The 16,172-nt window shown below is 33.8% G+C and overlaps 1 protein-coding gene across 5 annotated transcripts; it reads right to left on the reverse strand.

Annotated features, from left to right (window-relative positions):
• Nucleotides 1-4,615: 4,615 nt before the first annotated feature.
• Nucleotides 4,616-14,617, reverse strand: LOC111694860 (serine/threonine-protein kinase PAK 2). 5 transcript variants are annotated; one of them, XM_023463900.1, is made up of 12 exons: nucleotides 14,582-14,617; nucleotides 14,160-14,211; nucleotides 12,603-14,002; nucleotides 12,349-12,427; nucleotides 12,096-12,151; nucleotides 11,581-11,676; nucleotides 10,812-11,120; nucleotides 8,344-8,523; nucleotides 7,892-8,068; nucleotides 7,614-7,730; nucleotides 6,936-7,142; nucleotides 5,719-6,229 (listed from the first exon to the last, which is right to left on the reverse strand). In XM_023463900.1, exons 3-12 carry the CDS (start codon nucleotides 13,932-13,934, stop codon nucleotides 6,104-6,106), a joined length of 2,679 nt encoding a protein of 892 aa, XP_023319668.1. In that variant the 5' UTR covers nucleotides 13,935-14,002; nucleotides 14,160-14,211; nucleotides 14,582-14,617; the 3' UTR covers nucleotides 5,719-6,103. The 5 variants fall into 5 exon arrangements, with proteins under 5 accessions (XP_023319670.1, XP_023319668.1, XP_023319669.1 ...); XM_023463901.1 differs by having other exon boundaries at nucleotides 12,603-13,988; nucleotides 14,582-14,615; XM_023463902.1 differs by lacking the exons at nucleotides 14,160-14,211; nucleotides 14,582-14,617 and adding an exon at nucleotides 4,616-5,231 and having other exon boundaries at nucleotides 6,084-6,229; nucleotides 12,603-14,050.
• Nucleotides 14,618-16,172: the final 1,555 nt, after the last annotated feature.

A 16,172-nucleotide genomic window follows, 5' to 3' on the forward strand; every position in this document is an offset into this window, starting at 1 on the left:
TACATATCATAAATAATTAAATAAAAAACAAACGGGCAGTTTTTTATTTCATTTCTTTATTTAAATTGATCTTGGAATTTGAACCATTAGACTTCATTATGTTCAAAAATAAAAATTCCGTAAAAATGCAGAAAATTTTGTGTCATCATGCGAGTAAAAGATTAAGAACAGGTTTTGCACAATCAACATTAATGCAAGAATATGATAAGGCAGGCAAAAAATATTATTAAAAAATTATCTGTTTTAAAATACATAATTGACAATTACACTTAACAGATACGTCGGATATAAGGATATTTTCATAATGAATGATTGGAAAATTATAGGTGGGGGGGGGGGAATGGCCCCCCCCCCCCAAAAAAAAAAATAATTTTTGGATATATCCTATGTAACACATGGGAAGTTGGACATGCAGGCCGCAGCGCTTGAACCCCTAGCCTGCCCTAGCCCGCAGCACTAGGCATTGAAATTGCCATAACCTAACCTAACCTAACCCAACCCTGAAATAATACTGCAGTACAAAATTGATTAAAGGGCCATAAAATAGTGCCACACAATATAATTAAAGTATGGTTTATCTTACTTATTTACATTTCGCAAACTCTCTCTAATATACAAGTTTATCATCTATAAATATAGATTTAGGACCCCTCTTATCCATTTTATACATGAGCTGAACAGACAGTTTTATAAAATAATTATTAGTACTTTATCAGGATTAGGTCTTGTAAGCAATGGGTAATTTCCTAATATACGATTTTATTCTTCTATCTCAACCTGGCCTGCAGTAAGCAACTAGCGAATGTCAAACTTCAAAAGAGAAACTTTTTTATTAACCCAGCTATAAACCCACCTTAATCTTAATCCTTCATAACAATCCCTCATTATCATTGAAGAATAAAAAAAATTTGAAAAAATAATAGTCTCTCAATCTTTGTCTTGGCACCAAGTTAAAGACTGAAGAACATCACTAAGCTAGATTTATAGAAAAATGAAGTGAACGCGCTTGAGTTAGTTCATGATAACGCGCGCCGGCCCGCAGGCTTGATTTGATGCCGGTTTCGTGATCGTGCACCCCGGAAAAGAGAGGTTAATATGCGCGCAAAGGCGTGCGTGAGACTGTACTGTGCGGCGTGTGTGTATTCAAGAAAATGGGAAGCAAGCCTGCAAGGTAGTAACCGGACCCGGTGGGTGTATTTAAATGGACAGACGTAGATAGATAGATAGATAGGGACAAACCGGTTAAAGGGCTAAATATTGCAAAATTTAGAACAGGGGTAAATTAAAAAATAATTTTACCATTACATTTTGGATTTTTCTTTTTTCTTCAGTTCTTCTTTCAGTTCAAACTAATTGGATCCAATTTAATTATTTGTGGTAATAATTCTCCTTTTTATCCTCATATCATATTTTATTTTTTGACCAGAAATTACGATCATACTTATAATCGGAGAAATATTTTTATAATGCATGCTTTCCGCGAAATTGCACATAATTGTCCGAAATTCTAACGTATATACAAGCTATCCGGTTCATAGTACGATCAAACATTAGTGCAAATCGGACAAATTCGAGCTCTTTATACTGTACGTGCTCAATTGGACTAAATTTTTATTTTCCGCCAGGAATATTTTAGTACAATTATGATTATTAGTGCAATTAATCTGGAAGACTAAAAATATTTGTTCCATCGCACTCCCAGGAAACGAACTCGCTTGTTCACCGGATCAGTTTGTCGGAGACTAAATGTTTGCAGGGTTGTAAATATTAGTGCAAATGAACATGTTCAACAAAAAAATTCTTCAAACGGACTATAATTATTTTTTTCTGCAAATATTAGTGCAATTGAACGTTATAAGTGCAAATAAACATTTCCAACAAAAAAATATTTCAAACGAACTAATTTTTTCCCCCTGTATACCTATAAGTCCAATTGAACGTTATTGCAAATGAACATCTCCCTGAACACAAATTTTTGTGTGTGTTTGCACTAAAATATTGTTAACATTGTACTATAGCTATAATTTATGGGTAATTAAAGAAATTTTACCGACACTTTCAGCTTTAGTTCAATTAAACATTTTTTGTTCATTTCCAATATGTTCAATGGAGCTAATTAATTAAATGAACCGAATTACGCTTGAATTAAAAAAAATAGTTCTCCACTGCTTAAAACCCTTCCATGTGAATTTTAGTTTGATTGAACAATAATTGTTCAGTCGCACAATATATTTACTTTAAAAAATGCAATTATTAATCATTATCCTTTTTAGGTTGACTTTAAATTGTCATGTTAGGAAGTCTTAATTATAAAAATTTTACAAAAATCCAAATAGAAAGTACAATATGTGGCAACAGAGAAATGGAATAATTATACATGACGTCACAAGTGTCAAATATGACAAGGAAAACGAAATTTTCTCACAAATAATTGTTGACATGTTTTCCAAGATTGAAATGGTGTAAAACAAGAAAATAAAGAAAACATAAAATCGCACTTATTTTGCTATAAGATAAGCACTTTATTTAAAAATTATCACTGTTATTAATAATTTTGTCGGACACAAAAACTTATAAGAATTAGTAAGTTAACACAATTGTGACGTACGAATACAGCTGTACTGATAGGGAGGGAACCCCCGGACGCCATGAGCCTCTGCTATGCACTATGCAGACATTGAGCCTCCCAGATTTGCTAGGCAGACTGAGCCTCCACTATGCAGACAAAGCCTACACTATATGCAGACAGTGCCTCCGCTATGCTGTGAACGAGCCGCCACCATACAGCACAGCTTTTTTAAATCTTGGTTTTTATAAGTGATGAAAACTTTTAACAATTTTTTTTTGACATAGTGGCATAAGAATTTTACTAAAGATTAGAGTTGTTCATTGATTGTCATGATTAGAAACATATATGGAGTGGACTATATTAAAACTTTAAACATTTCTTACGCAGAAAGGAAGATATTTGGAGAAATATTTCTGGAGTAAACTTGGTTTGTTTCGTTGTAATCTTTGATTTAAACAATACCTTTTTTTAAAAATGTTAAGATTTAAATAATAAAAACAAATTTTTTAGATTTAATTTAAACTTCAAAAAAGGTATCGATAAAATCAAAGGTTATAAAAGATGAAATAAAATTCAATTTAATTTTTTTTCTAAATATTTTCCTTTTCGCGTAAAAAATGTTTTAAGTTTTAGATACCACTTTATTAATCATAATTAGGCACTATTTATGATAATTAATAAATACTTCTCATCTTTGAGAAGCCTCTCATGCCACTATGTCTGAAAATTTCAAAAAAATCTTTTATTTAAACTTTAAGCACAAGTTAAAAAATACCTCCTGTATTACACAGGCACATTTTGATGTGTTGCGCATGCTCAATTCTGCAAAGCGGAGGCTCATGTCTGCATAACGGAGGCTCATGGCGTCCGGGAGTTCCCTCCCTCGTACTGAGAGTCAAATTTTATAACGTTGCCATCTATTGTACTAGAATTTATTTGCAAAAATCGCCTTCAATTCCTTCAATCCAATTCTTCACAAAACCATTTTTATGCAGCTCTGAAAATGATCTTTTGTCTCAATCATTTGCTTTTAATTAGCATCCTTCTTGAGAATTATTCGACATTTTTTTCTCCCTCCTAAGTATTTTTTCATTAATTTTTATTTCTTAATTTCTCAATTCTTAACATGTACCAAGTGATATCCAGACAACTGTGGAATAGAATGACTGATGAAGGTTGCAGTAACAAAGCAAATAGTTTTTCTATCTTTTGTAAAATTCGTCTATGTACAACATGTACACTGCACAATTGTTGCGTCTTATGCTCTTTGGACTATTTAAGATCATAACTTGAGCCTTTAAGTCGTCTTCCTATTCCACAGTTATCTGGTTCTCAATACATATAAACTTAATCTAAATATATAAATTTGGCTTGTCTGTTTGTTTATATTTAACGAGTTGGATGAACCGATCAGTCACATATTTTTTGTGGTAACTTTTATATCCCGAAGTCAGAACTTTTGAATCTCGGGATCAAGTCACTTATGTAGATTGATTGATTTAATTCCTCTATGAAATCCTGTCGTGATCATAGTCTGCAGAGATAATGTAAATAAAGAGGCATTTATCCTCAAATCTAAATTAGCCAACATAGAATTTTCAGATAAGTGTTCAAGATTGACGATACTTCATACAAAAGTTCTGACCTCTAGCCCAAGAAAGTGTTTGGCCATCAGATTTTAAAAGCCCTGAAAATTATTTTGATTTTCTAAAAAATTTTAGCTCCGCCAATTGAAAAAAGAAAAATATACGAAATTTATAAGTTCTTTTTTCAAAATATACACGGTTACCCACAAAGGATGAGACTGAAAGGAAAATCTGAAAGCCCAAGGTTAAATTAAGGCTTTTGTCTTTTAGGGGCTCGTTAAATGATTTGGCAAATAAGGAAACAAGTTTAAAGTTGCAAGTTTAAGGGAATCTTGAATATCAAGTACTTCTGAATCCCATCTTTTGTGAATAATGCTGTACGTATAGGCTTACAGGCAGATCAGCCCGAAGCGCCCTTTGACCTTGCTCTGCTTAAAACAATAAGATATAAAATAAAAAATTTGATTTATAACATTGTTTACTTCAAATAAATTTAGTTAATTTTGATTACAAATGCGTAGAAAATGCGTCAAATAAGCACGAAACAGTGTGCATAATATAACAAATACAAAAATGCGTAAAAAGAAACAAAATCACATAATTAAGCTCACTTCTTTCAATAATTCTAAAGTACACAATAGTTCAAGATTGTACAGTTACAAAGTACATGTAATCTCAAGCTAAATCATGGGCTGGAACAATGTGCAATGTACATGCACTGTAATTGTACGTGAACATATAGTTGTACAAGAAGGTACAATTAAGCAGGACTGTCAAAATAAGTAACTTTAAAGACATAAATCAACAAAATATAATTGGGTTTACTGTACTGTACTGTACTGTACTGTACTGTTTATTGATACCATGCATAGTTTATTATCAAATATCTTAAGTTTAAATCACCAGTTGTTTCCTTCACTATACAAGGGCAAGGGAACGACATTTAATGTATACATTTCAATATTTTTAAATTCATGTTATTATGATATTTTTACTTTTTGGTCCAAAGAGAGGTTTCAATATTTCAGAGAACTGTACAATTCAATCCAAACGTACGATTAATCAAAAGATTCCAACTAAAAATTTCAATCAGTTCCTTCAAGAAGTAAAAAAAATTCTTTTTCTTTATTAAAGATCAGCGGTGAGAGAAAAATTTATTATTCCCTGTTTTAAGCAGTTTCCCATTTTTTTCAAAGGTTTTAAGAGAGATCAGAAATAGTTTCATGATAAAAGCAGAAAAAACTTTGAATATTACTTAATGGAAGAATTTCATTAAAAATGTGATGAAAAAGGATTTTAAAAAAAGGAAAATACACCGCTCCCGAAGTTATTTGAACCTAGTTAATCGATGGTAAAAAAAGACGACATTTAGTTTCAGCATCAGTTCCCAACATAATTTAGGAGCGGTGTACGTGTAACAAGCTTACAGCGGGGGGTAGGGGGACGAGGCTTTTAAAATTAGACGTAGTTAATACAAAATCTTATTTACAATTCTAATCTAATTGATGACAGTATGAATGTTCATTGTTCATAAAACAATGTACATGTAAACTGTGTGTATTGTACATGTACATTGAAAGTTAGAGGTTTTCCAGTTTTGGTTTAAATTCCATGTAAACTCGTGAATTAATCTTTAGGTAAGATTTAAGAGGTTCAATGAAGGTTTGGGCGGTCTAGGGAAGGTTTAGAAAGTTCAGAACTGTTTAAGGAGATCTGAAGAAGATTTAGGAGGTTGAAGGAAGGTTTGGGCTGTCTAGGGAAGGCTTAGAACGTTCAGAACTGTTTAAGGAGGTTTGGGGAAGGTTTAGGAAAATGAAGGAAAGGTTTAGAAGGTTTAGGAAGTTCTGAATATGTTCCAGAGATTTGGGAACGAGTCCTGCAAGAGGTTTAGTATGTTTTGAAAAAGGTTCAAGAAATCTGAAAGAAACTAAGAACAGCTAATATTGATTTAAGGTTTGCTTAGAACAGATTTTGCAGCTTTTATTAATGGAACTAGCTTGCTACAGTCTACTGTAGCTACAAGGAAGGGATGGGATAGCAGTTCCTCAGCACTCCACCTTTTCTCTACATCAACCTGAACATGAAGAAAATGTGGTTAATTTAAAGGGTGTACATAAAACAAGGTTCCCACCTACATTTTGAATTCTAGAACTCTCAATATTTGCAATAAAACCTTGCGAATTCATTTCTACCTAATATTGGTTAAAATGAAACTAGTCCAAACAAAAAAATCGCATTTGAAAATGATTTTGTAGTTATTTTTGGTCATCTGCGACCCGGCGCTGAAAATTCTAGCTGCCAGCTAGCTGGAAAGTAGACATTACAAAGACCCGCTACACTCTTTAAACTTTACAGAGTTTCTTGTTTGCGCCCATCTTCTTTATCTCTTCACTTCTAAACCACTTCTAAACCACTTCTAAACCACTACTAAACCACTTCTAAACCACTTCTAAACCACTTCTAAACCACTTCTAAACCACTACTAAACCACTTCTAAACCACTTCTAAACCACTTCTAAACCACTTCTAAACCACTTCTAAACCACTTCTAAACCACTTCTGAACCACTTTTGAACCACTTCTAAACCACTTCTGAACCACTTCTGAACCACTTCTGAACCACTTCTAAACCACTTCTAAACCACTTCTGAACCACTTCTGAACCACTTCTAAACCTCCTCTTAACCACCTCTAAACCACTTCTAAACCACTTCTAAACCACTTCTAAACCACTTCTAAACCACTTCTACTCCTCTTCCACTTGTTTAATTAATAATTACCTCGAGACACTTATCAATAAAATCCTGGAATTGCGCGCTCATATTCTCCCTGGAAGCAATGGTGGGTCGACCGTTCTGCGCGATCAGCCAGAGCGCGCGCAAAGGCGCCTCCGTCATGTACGGTGGTTCACCGTCTTTCATCTCTATAGCCATGATTCCTAGACTCCAGATATCTACCTTCTTCCCATAGTGCTTCCGGTTCACAACCTGGTTATACACATTCATAACAATAACAATAATAATAATTATAATGTTAATAATGATGATGATAGTATTAATATTAGCAATACCAACCTAGTTATATACATTCATAACAATAACAATAACAATAATTATGTTAATAATGATGATGATAATATTAATATTAGCATTACCAACCTGGTTATACACAGGCATAACAATAACAAGAACAAAAATACTAATAATATCAAACTTAATATCAATAAATTTCAATAATAATAACAAAACAATATTATTCACAGCAATAATATACATTGGTCAAGTGTGTAGTAAAATGTAAATAGTGCAATTGTACCACTGTACACATTACAACTGTACAACAGTACAACTTTACAACAGTACAGCTGTAAAACAGTACAACTGTACAACTGTACAACAGTACAACAGTACAGCTATACAAGAGTACAACTGTACAACAGTACAAATTTTTATACTGACCTCTGGTGCCATCCAGTACGGTGTTCCAACCATTGTAGTTCGAACTTCATCGTTTGCGCAGAATCCAAAATCTGTTATTTTTACCCGACCAGACATATCCAGTAGGATATTATCAGACTAAATATAGAACTATCAGATATATCCAGTAGGATATTATCAGACTAAATATAGAACTATCAGATATATCCAGTAGGATATTATCAGACTAAATATAGAACTATCAGATATATCAAGCAGGATATTATCATACTAAATATATGCTTGTGCCCTTTAATTACCTTGATATCTCTATGCAGTATTCCCTTGGAGTGTAAATAATGGATCCCTTTGAGGGTCTCCAGGAGCACCGTGGCGATGTACGTCTCCTTCATAACTGTCTCAGTCACAACATCCGTTAGTGCTCCGCCTGCCATGTACTCCATCACGACGAACAAGTGCATCTCCACCAAGAACGCCTGGGAAAAAAATCAATCAATAATGTCAATTCTAAAATAGACCATAAAGGATACAAACGCCCCAATTAACAAAATTTTTGAATGAGATAAAAAAATTGAACTACAATATTAATAGGCTTCGCATTGCGACTACCTAGCCCCCTAGTTGTACTTACATAACTTAATTTATAGTTGCTTGTTAGCGCTTAACCCCGTCAGTGGTCTTGGTTTTTTAAAGATCAAATACCATTGATTGATCGATTTGAAATGAAAAAATTTCTAAATATATTTTTCACCTCTTTGAAATTGACCAGATTTGGATGCTGTAGTTCCTTCATGACCCGGATCTCCATGAGGATGAGATCCTTCTTGTTCTGCTTGCTCAGGTCGATATCCTTGACGGCCACCTGCTCCCCAGTCTCCTTATGGGTCGCCAGATGAACAACACCGGAAGCGCCTGAGCCCAATAACCGATCCTAGAATGAAAAAATGTGAAATCTGCAAAATATTTCATTGATAATCCAGGAGTTTTTCTCCAAGATTTTTTAACAGGACAGATTAAGGCTAAGAACAAGCAAGCCATAAGTGGGAACTTAAACCCAATAAATACAAAATAATTACTTTTTAAAATACCGAATCAGAGTAATAAAGCTTTAAGTTCACAATTAAGTCAAACAATTTAAAATTTCACTTTTTAAGTCTTCCGTCCAAAGTTTTTAAGCTGTAGAATCTAAACAATAAAATAAAATTCAAATAAGTTAATATTTCAGAAGTTTATAAAATTAACCGAGTATAAAAAATCATCACAAAACAAATTTTAAAGAAAAATCAAAGGAAGGTTTTGTTACGAATTGAGTTTAAATATTGACCACTTAATCTTTAGAGAAATAGTGCAAAAAGAGGGAAAAGTTTATTTGTATCAATCAAAAATTATTGGGACTGTAGACGTAATTTCAACGGTCCATCCATTAAATGAGTGAAATGTCCAATTCACAACGGTACCCTTTAAACTAGTAACAATTAAGGAGCGGTATCCTTTAATAAACTAGTAACAATAAAGGAGCGGTATCCTTTAATAAACTAGTAACAATAAAGGAGCGGTATCCTTTAATAAACTAGTAACAATGAAGGAGCGGTATCCTTTAAACTAGTAAGAATGAAGGAGATATCGCCGTTTCTCTATCTAATCCGTTAGATGTTACTTTTATAGATAAACCGATTTTAAAAATAAAAAACTTTTCAAAGATATTTAATTTAATCTTGATCAGACATAGGTTTAAAGGGTGCCGTTATGAATTGAACATGCCATTTTTATAAATAGATGGTCAGTGGTCACTTAAAATTACATCTTAATGTTGTAGGTCATGAAATTTAATCATTTAAAATATTATTTAACACATTTTTGAGCGACGTGACAAGCACAGACCTTATCATATGTCTCCCAAGGTAGAAATCCCTGGCAAATGTCTTGTAATTCAGCCAAAACTGCATCATCACTTAGATTTCTCGTAACCCGTGGCCCTTGCCGCGTATTTTTCTTTCTCCGTAAAGTCGGCGCTTCAGTTTCCACGCCGTCACGGCACTTCAGCTCTTCGGCTACGTCCGAATTGTCTAGGTTGTCACTTATACTCTGAAATCCTTCGTCCGACGTATTTGACGAATTACTGGAGAGCACTGTACTATTTCCAGGGGATGAGTTGACCCGCATAAAGTCCTGGCTGTCCCCCTGACGGTTATCGATCCATTTAATAATCTGCTCCGCCTTCTCGGCGATCTCGGGGTTTTCGGCCTCTTCGGCCGTTATCATCAGCTGAAGCCGTTTCTTCCAGGATTCCGGGATACCAGCGATACTGCCGTCTGGGTTCACTTTGCCGGAAAAATTGTGAGAAACCTGAAATGAATAGAAAAATGTATTCTCTTTTATTGTATGGGGAAAAATAATTTTACTTCATTGGTCAGTTTTTTCTCTCTATTTTTGATGGCTTTAACTTAAATAATTCTGGCTCAAAAATCTTTTTAACACATAATGGGGAAAATAGTTTTTGATGTTATGGTAGAGAAGGGAATAATTTTTTTCAAATATAATATAAACACCTAGGACCATATTCAATGAATAGCGAGAAGTAATTGAACTAAGTAGACTAATTTGAACCAATTTTTTTCGTGCATTTGTTCAAGCTCAATAGAAGAGGTTTAGCTAATTTAATATTTTTTTTTTATAAAACTTCCAATATTTCAAAACTGTATTATGTTCAAGTTTGCGTTTATTTAACTTTGCAATATCTATTCTTTATACTAAAAAAATTTGCTTAAACGATCCATAGACGATTGTTACATTATGTTCGTTTTTGCATCGTTGTTTTTTCGTTTTTTTTGCACATTTCAAGGTCAAGGTCTGTCTAAGTGAAAGAAGAGAAAAAAAACGACCTAACCGTATGCACATCACTTGGATGCTTTTCATAAATTTGGTCTGTGCAGTCTTACTTGATCATACCTGGGTTGGCATGCCAATCTCTGCAATCTCCAGATAATGTCCCGAACTCTTCTTCTTCTTGTCAGATTTAAAAAATTTTAGAACTGACGACATGATTAATAATTGACTAGATATGTATGGCACTGATTAACTAAATTAACATTTTCTATCGACTCTAAACCATTCTAAGCTGTATTAAGCATTCTGAAAAAAAGCAAGGATTGTTAAAAAAAGTATTTTAAGAAGTTTTTACCTGAAACCAAGCATTTGTCGAAGCCACACACATTCTACCTTTTTATACAAGTTTTCGTAGCTATCAGGATTGCACAAGGATCGCAAATGATCGAATATTTGCTCGTTTGTCATATTTCGATCTAGTTTGGGCAGCGCTTCATTTGTTTCGTCAATTTTCATAAGTTTCCCAGTCTTTTTCTTCTTTCGGAGTTTGAAACTGGTTTCGGCGACGTTGGCGGCCTTAACGATGTTCTCCTCGTTCTTCTCCACCTTGTTAGACTCCATAACCTTCTTGAAGTCCTGTTTCAGGTCGTCAGGTATACCTGTAATACTTCCATCAGCTTCAATTTTGGCCTTGAACTCATGCTACAGAATAGATTTTGAGTCAACGCAATTGAAAGAACTATAGACATAATTTGTGATGACCCCACATTTAAAGAATGCTATTTATAAAATATCTATGGTTTTAAAATTAAAACTTGATTATTTTTAATTTTGGATTCTCTACAGAAGTGACATGCGGATTTTCGCTACAGAAACAACGGAAAATATTGTCTTAATTTAACACTCGAAATAATCTGGAAACAATCAAAAGAAACTGCTAAGAGAAAAAAATCAAATTAGGGAATTTTTACAAAAAAGGAAAGAAAGATTGTTCTATTGTCTGTGGTAAGTATGAAACGGCGACTGAACACAACTATATTCTAAGAAAGAGTCATATTTCCACTCAAATAAAGCTTTTAAAAAACTCCGCAACTTTTTCTTCAAATAATTGCGGATTTTCTGATGATACAGAACTATCATTTTAATATAAAAAATATTCTTCCTTAAAGTCGAAAGGTGAACCGATTTGAAGGCTCGGCTGTTTTTTCTTTCCTTTCTTCAGAAGGTTTTTGTTAATCACTTGTTGGTAAAATGTTTCCTGATAACCTATCATCTAAAGCTTGTAAATTCAAATATGTGAATTTCTGCGAAATGTTAAGTATTAATTCAGATATTAGGAAAAACGATATTTCATTTTTCTCGGAATCGTTTCATTAAATTATGTCGACTTTGTCAAAATACTTATAAAGTTATAGAAGTTAAAAACATTAATTACTTTTTTAAAGAATATACAACTATCAGTAATAAAATTTGATAGGCGCGCGTGTAACTAGGGAGGGTGTGGTAATCCCCATTTTGAATATCCTAAATTTTCAACAACAAAAAACTCGTAATTCTTCCCCCCCCCCCCCTCTTTGCAAACCCATGATTAACAGTGAATAGATGAATGAATGAATGAATGAATAAAGGGTGAATGAATGACAAGGTTGAAGGAATGAATGAATAAATGATAGGTTCCTGACTATTTGGGGTGTTTAATTTCACCATTTCTTTCAGGACATTTTTCTTCTTGTCTGACGAAACAAAAAGCATTTATTCATGATTTGAGTTGGGTTAAAAATATAAAATGTTGTTATGACGTATCTGGAAATTAATAAAGTGATAAAAGAAAAAAAAACAATCGATACGTCAACACGTGTCAGTGCACTGAAATTTTATAACGAAAAACTGAAATGACTTGAAAAATATCAAAACGCTATTTTTGTGTTTCCTAATTGTGTTTTCCATTCTTCAGGTCGACCATTTAAATTCCACTCTTCTGGTAGTCCGATTAAGTGCCCACTAGCATCCTAAAAATAAAAATAATATAAAAATTTTAAAAGAAACTTTTTGTTCTATGTTAATGTTTCATTATTTTTTCTTTAATTGGATTCCCTTCTTAGCTAAAAAAATCGTGAATTATATTTTTGTTGATAGAAGAAAAGTATTAATATATGATGTACATTAAAAGTTGAATAATTTTACCTTTATCACGTTTAGTGTATGCTCAGTTTCAGTCGGAGGACCAATAACCATATGATGTTCAGCCTGACCTTTTAATATACTAGGAGCTTTCTTGTAAATCCAACTTTTAAAAGTATTTTTCTTGTTTACAGATTTAGACTTGGGGTTGAGTTCATCTTTGTGTGTTTCGGAATATTTATCCAGGATTGGGATTAGAGAGGCTCTTTGGTTTACTTTTACGTTGAATCTTGGATGGGTTGCTTTCACTGCATTCAAGTTTTCGTGGATTTCTGGTTTCGGTTCAATGTTTGCGGGATAAATTCGGAACCGACCAGACCCCTGTTTCACAAGCATTCTAGGATTTGGGACTGGTTCGTCTTGGGATTTTGAGGTGGTTAATCCCTCAAATGGGTTTATTACCTCAGTGGGAGGGAGTATTTGGGAGAAACTCATAGTTGAACGTTGGGAGAAAGAGGGAGTTGTAATAGGGGAGGTGGGAGATGGCGGCAGCTTGGAGTTTGCATCTAACTTTTGGGAAGGAAGAGTAATTATTTTTTGGGAAGGTAGGATAGTTGGTTCTTGGGAGGAAAGGGTAGTTTGTTCTTTTATAGGAGGGTTAGTTAGTTTTTGGGAGGGAGTGGTAGTTGGTTCTGTGGAGGGAAGGGTAGTTGGTTCTTGGGAAGGAAAGGTAGTTGGTTTCTGGGAGGGAAGGGTAGTTGGTTCTTTGGAAGGAAGTGTAGTTGGTTCTTTGGAAGGAAGTGTAGTTGGTTCTTGGGAAGGAAGGGTAGTTGGTTCTTTGGAAGGAAGTGTAGTTGGTTCTTGGGAAGGAAGTGTAGTTGGTTCTGTGGAGGGAAGGGTAGTTGGTTCTTTGGAAGGAGGTGTAGTTGGTTCTTGGGAAGGATGGGTAGTTGGTTCTTGGGAAGGAAGGGTAGTTGGTTCTTGGGAAGGAAAGGTAGTTGGTTCTTGGGAAGGAAGGGTAGTTGGTTCTTGGGAAGGAAGGGTGGTTGGTTCTTTGGAAGGAAGTGTAGTTGGTTCGTGGGGAGGAAGGGTAGTTGGTTCTCTGGAGGGTAGGGTAGTGGGTTTTGGGAATGGAAGTGTAGGTGGTTCTTGGGAAAGTATGGTGGTTGGTTCTTGGGAAGGTATGGTGGTTGGTTCTGTGAAGGGAAGGGTAGTTGGTTCTTGGGAAGGCACAGTAGTTGGTTCTTGGTAAGGAAGGGTTAAATCTTGGAAGGAACATGGTGTTAATTGTTGGGACGGCGTGGTTTTCGATTCTTGGGAGGTTATGAAAGATAGATTTTGGGAAGAATCAATTAACTGTTGGGAGAGTGGTATAACTGACTCCTGTGGATTCATCTTGCAATGTTTATGATTATCAGCTTCATACAATCAAGTTTGACCTAGAATTCTCTTAAAACACGAGTCTCAATTAACGGTAATTTCCTAGAGAACGATTTTTGCCCCCCCCCCCCCTCCTTTCAATTTTGTACAATATCATTGGTCATGTGGCCGCAGCGCCAGGGCCCTTAGCCGCGACGCTCGGCCCCTTAGTCTGTCCAAAAACCGTTCTCTAGGACAGACCCCAATTAACATGGGAATGGAGGGATTCACTCTTTCACAGATTTATTACTCACTAAATTATGATTTTTTTTGTACAGTGTATATTTTACAAAAACACATAAATAAAATTTCTCAGTAAAAATCCAACAGAAACATTTACTAAACGAATTACCAAATCTGTTTATCATGATTGTAAGATTTTATAAATGGTTTGAAAACTGTATATCTAAATCTGACCATAGGAGAAACTTAAATGGGCATTTAGCATATATTTCTTAAAGCGCATATAGGTAAATAACCTACAAACCAATCCAATTTTTGCTCTTGCATTTTTTTAGATGTACAAATCAGATTTAGTTCTCAATGTGAAGTAACCAATATTTGTTCAAGGAAAAACTTAAAATGATCAGATTTTTTTGTACAATTTTTAAAATCTATAAGACCTAATATTTGAGTCGTTATAAAAGATTTAAGAACTAATAAAATTCAAACTATATCTCACTTTAATTGTGCATAAACGCTATCAAACCCGTATCAAGTACTTGGGGTGTGACACATTATACTCTGTGACGTCATACTGTATTTGTATTAGTCAGCTGTGTGATAGAACTAGTTAGATTAGAGTACAGAAAGCCAAGGGGGGGAGGTTACTGTGCACATAGATGACTTTCTTTTGTAAGAAATTGGTAATCTATAAAATACCCCCTCTCCCATTAAAATGTTAAAAATAATCATCATACGTCACACTGAACATTACATTTGTACAGTCAGCTAAAGTGTATTTTTGCTTAGTCAAAGAAAACACGATTATAAAGTGCGTATATCTATAATAACACCATTATATATGTCTTTTTGTATAATATGCAGTGATAACCAGAAAACTGAGAAATAGAAAGACTCGACTTTTAAAACTCAAGTTAGGACAATTAAACTAGTTCAATGTACAGTGAACATCAGGCATAGCAATTGTACAGTTTTCACTTAAATTGTGCTTTGCTAAATATACTAGAAAAAATATTTGCTTTGTAACAACATTAAACCGTTTAACCCTATCTCTGCTGGGGTACTTGAAAACCAGGATATGTTGGGGGGGGGGGTCAACCCCCCTAAATCCCATGTTTGATATCTAAATATGACAAATGATACATCATTGGAAAGCTCTTGTGCTTTTTTTAGAATCTGCAAAAAAATTGCAAATTTGCAAAAATTGAATTTTTTAATCGCAAAATCCAGTTATATAGTAAAAATGTTTTCAAAAAAAAATTTGTCCAAAAAATGAAAAATTATACATTTTTGAAAAGCCCTTGACCATACCATTTTAAATATGCAAAAAATTTTGCAAAATTTTAAATAACCTGATTTTTAATCAAGAAAAACAAAAAATGTGCAAATTTCCTTTGACAGGTTGTTTGCAAAAAATTTGCATTTTTTTTTGCAAAACTTGTGCAATTCGTTTCCTTATGTTAAAGGCTTTTCAAAAACCTAAATTTGATCAAAATCTGACACTAGACCCGTAACCAGGATTTTTCCAGGGGGGGTGCAAAGAAGTTTTATATTTTTTTTTTAAAGCAATGCTTGGTTTGTTTTTACGGTGGTATATGGTTTTCTTTATTACATTGCCAATGTACGCTTTAAAGACTAACCTTTTTAACAAGTGTATTTAAGCTTTTAAGGGTTACATTTTAGTGTCTGAAACTTTACAGTTTACATATACAATATACATAAAAAATAAATGAATGGTACTTTAGCTTAAGGAAAAAATTCGTTATTTAAAATCAAGGCTTCTTGTCCCTTGGCCTCATCATGATATTATGAAGATAAATAAAAAATAAAATTTCTAATATTTTGTTTAAAAGAGTTTATTTATTGACATTGAGACATTGAGACAATCTTAGTGAATTTTTGAGTACTCAAAAAAACCCTTCTACTAAAAATGACAAACACACTGCACCCACTTTTAATGAGTAACACACAATAAGATTATAATTTGGTTTGGGAAGGGAATCAACTCTTGCTTGAGCTATATTATTGGTA

This window comes from Eurytemora carolleeae, unplaced genomic scaffold (assembly GCF_000591075.1).
Source record: "Eurytemora carolleeae unplaced genomic scaffold, Eaff_2.0 scaffold67, whole genome shotgun sequence".
In the NCBI taxonomy this organism is placed as follows: Eukaryota; Metazoa; Arthropoda; class Copepoda; order Calanoida; family Temoridae; genus Eurytemora; species Eurytemora carolleeae.

What these genes read in the sequence shown, in the direction of transcription:
- LOC111694860 (XM_023463902.1), bottom strand. Translation starts at nt 13,934, where the DNA reads ATGAATCCACAGGAGTCAGTTATACCACTCTCCCAACAGTTAATTGAT. An exon ending in ATACACTAAACGTGATAAAG is followed by an intron (nt 12,428 to 12,602) that starts GTAAAATTATTC and finishes TTTTATTTTTAG; the next exon opens with GATGCTAGTGGGCACTTAAT. An exon ending in CGTACTGGATGGCACCAGAG is followed by an intron (nt 7,143 to 7,613) that starts GTCAGTATAAAA and finishes GTGTATAACCAG; the next exon opens with GTTGTGAACCGGAAGCACTA.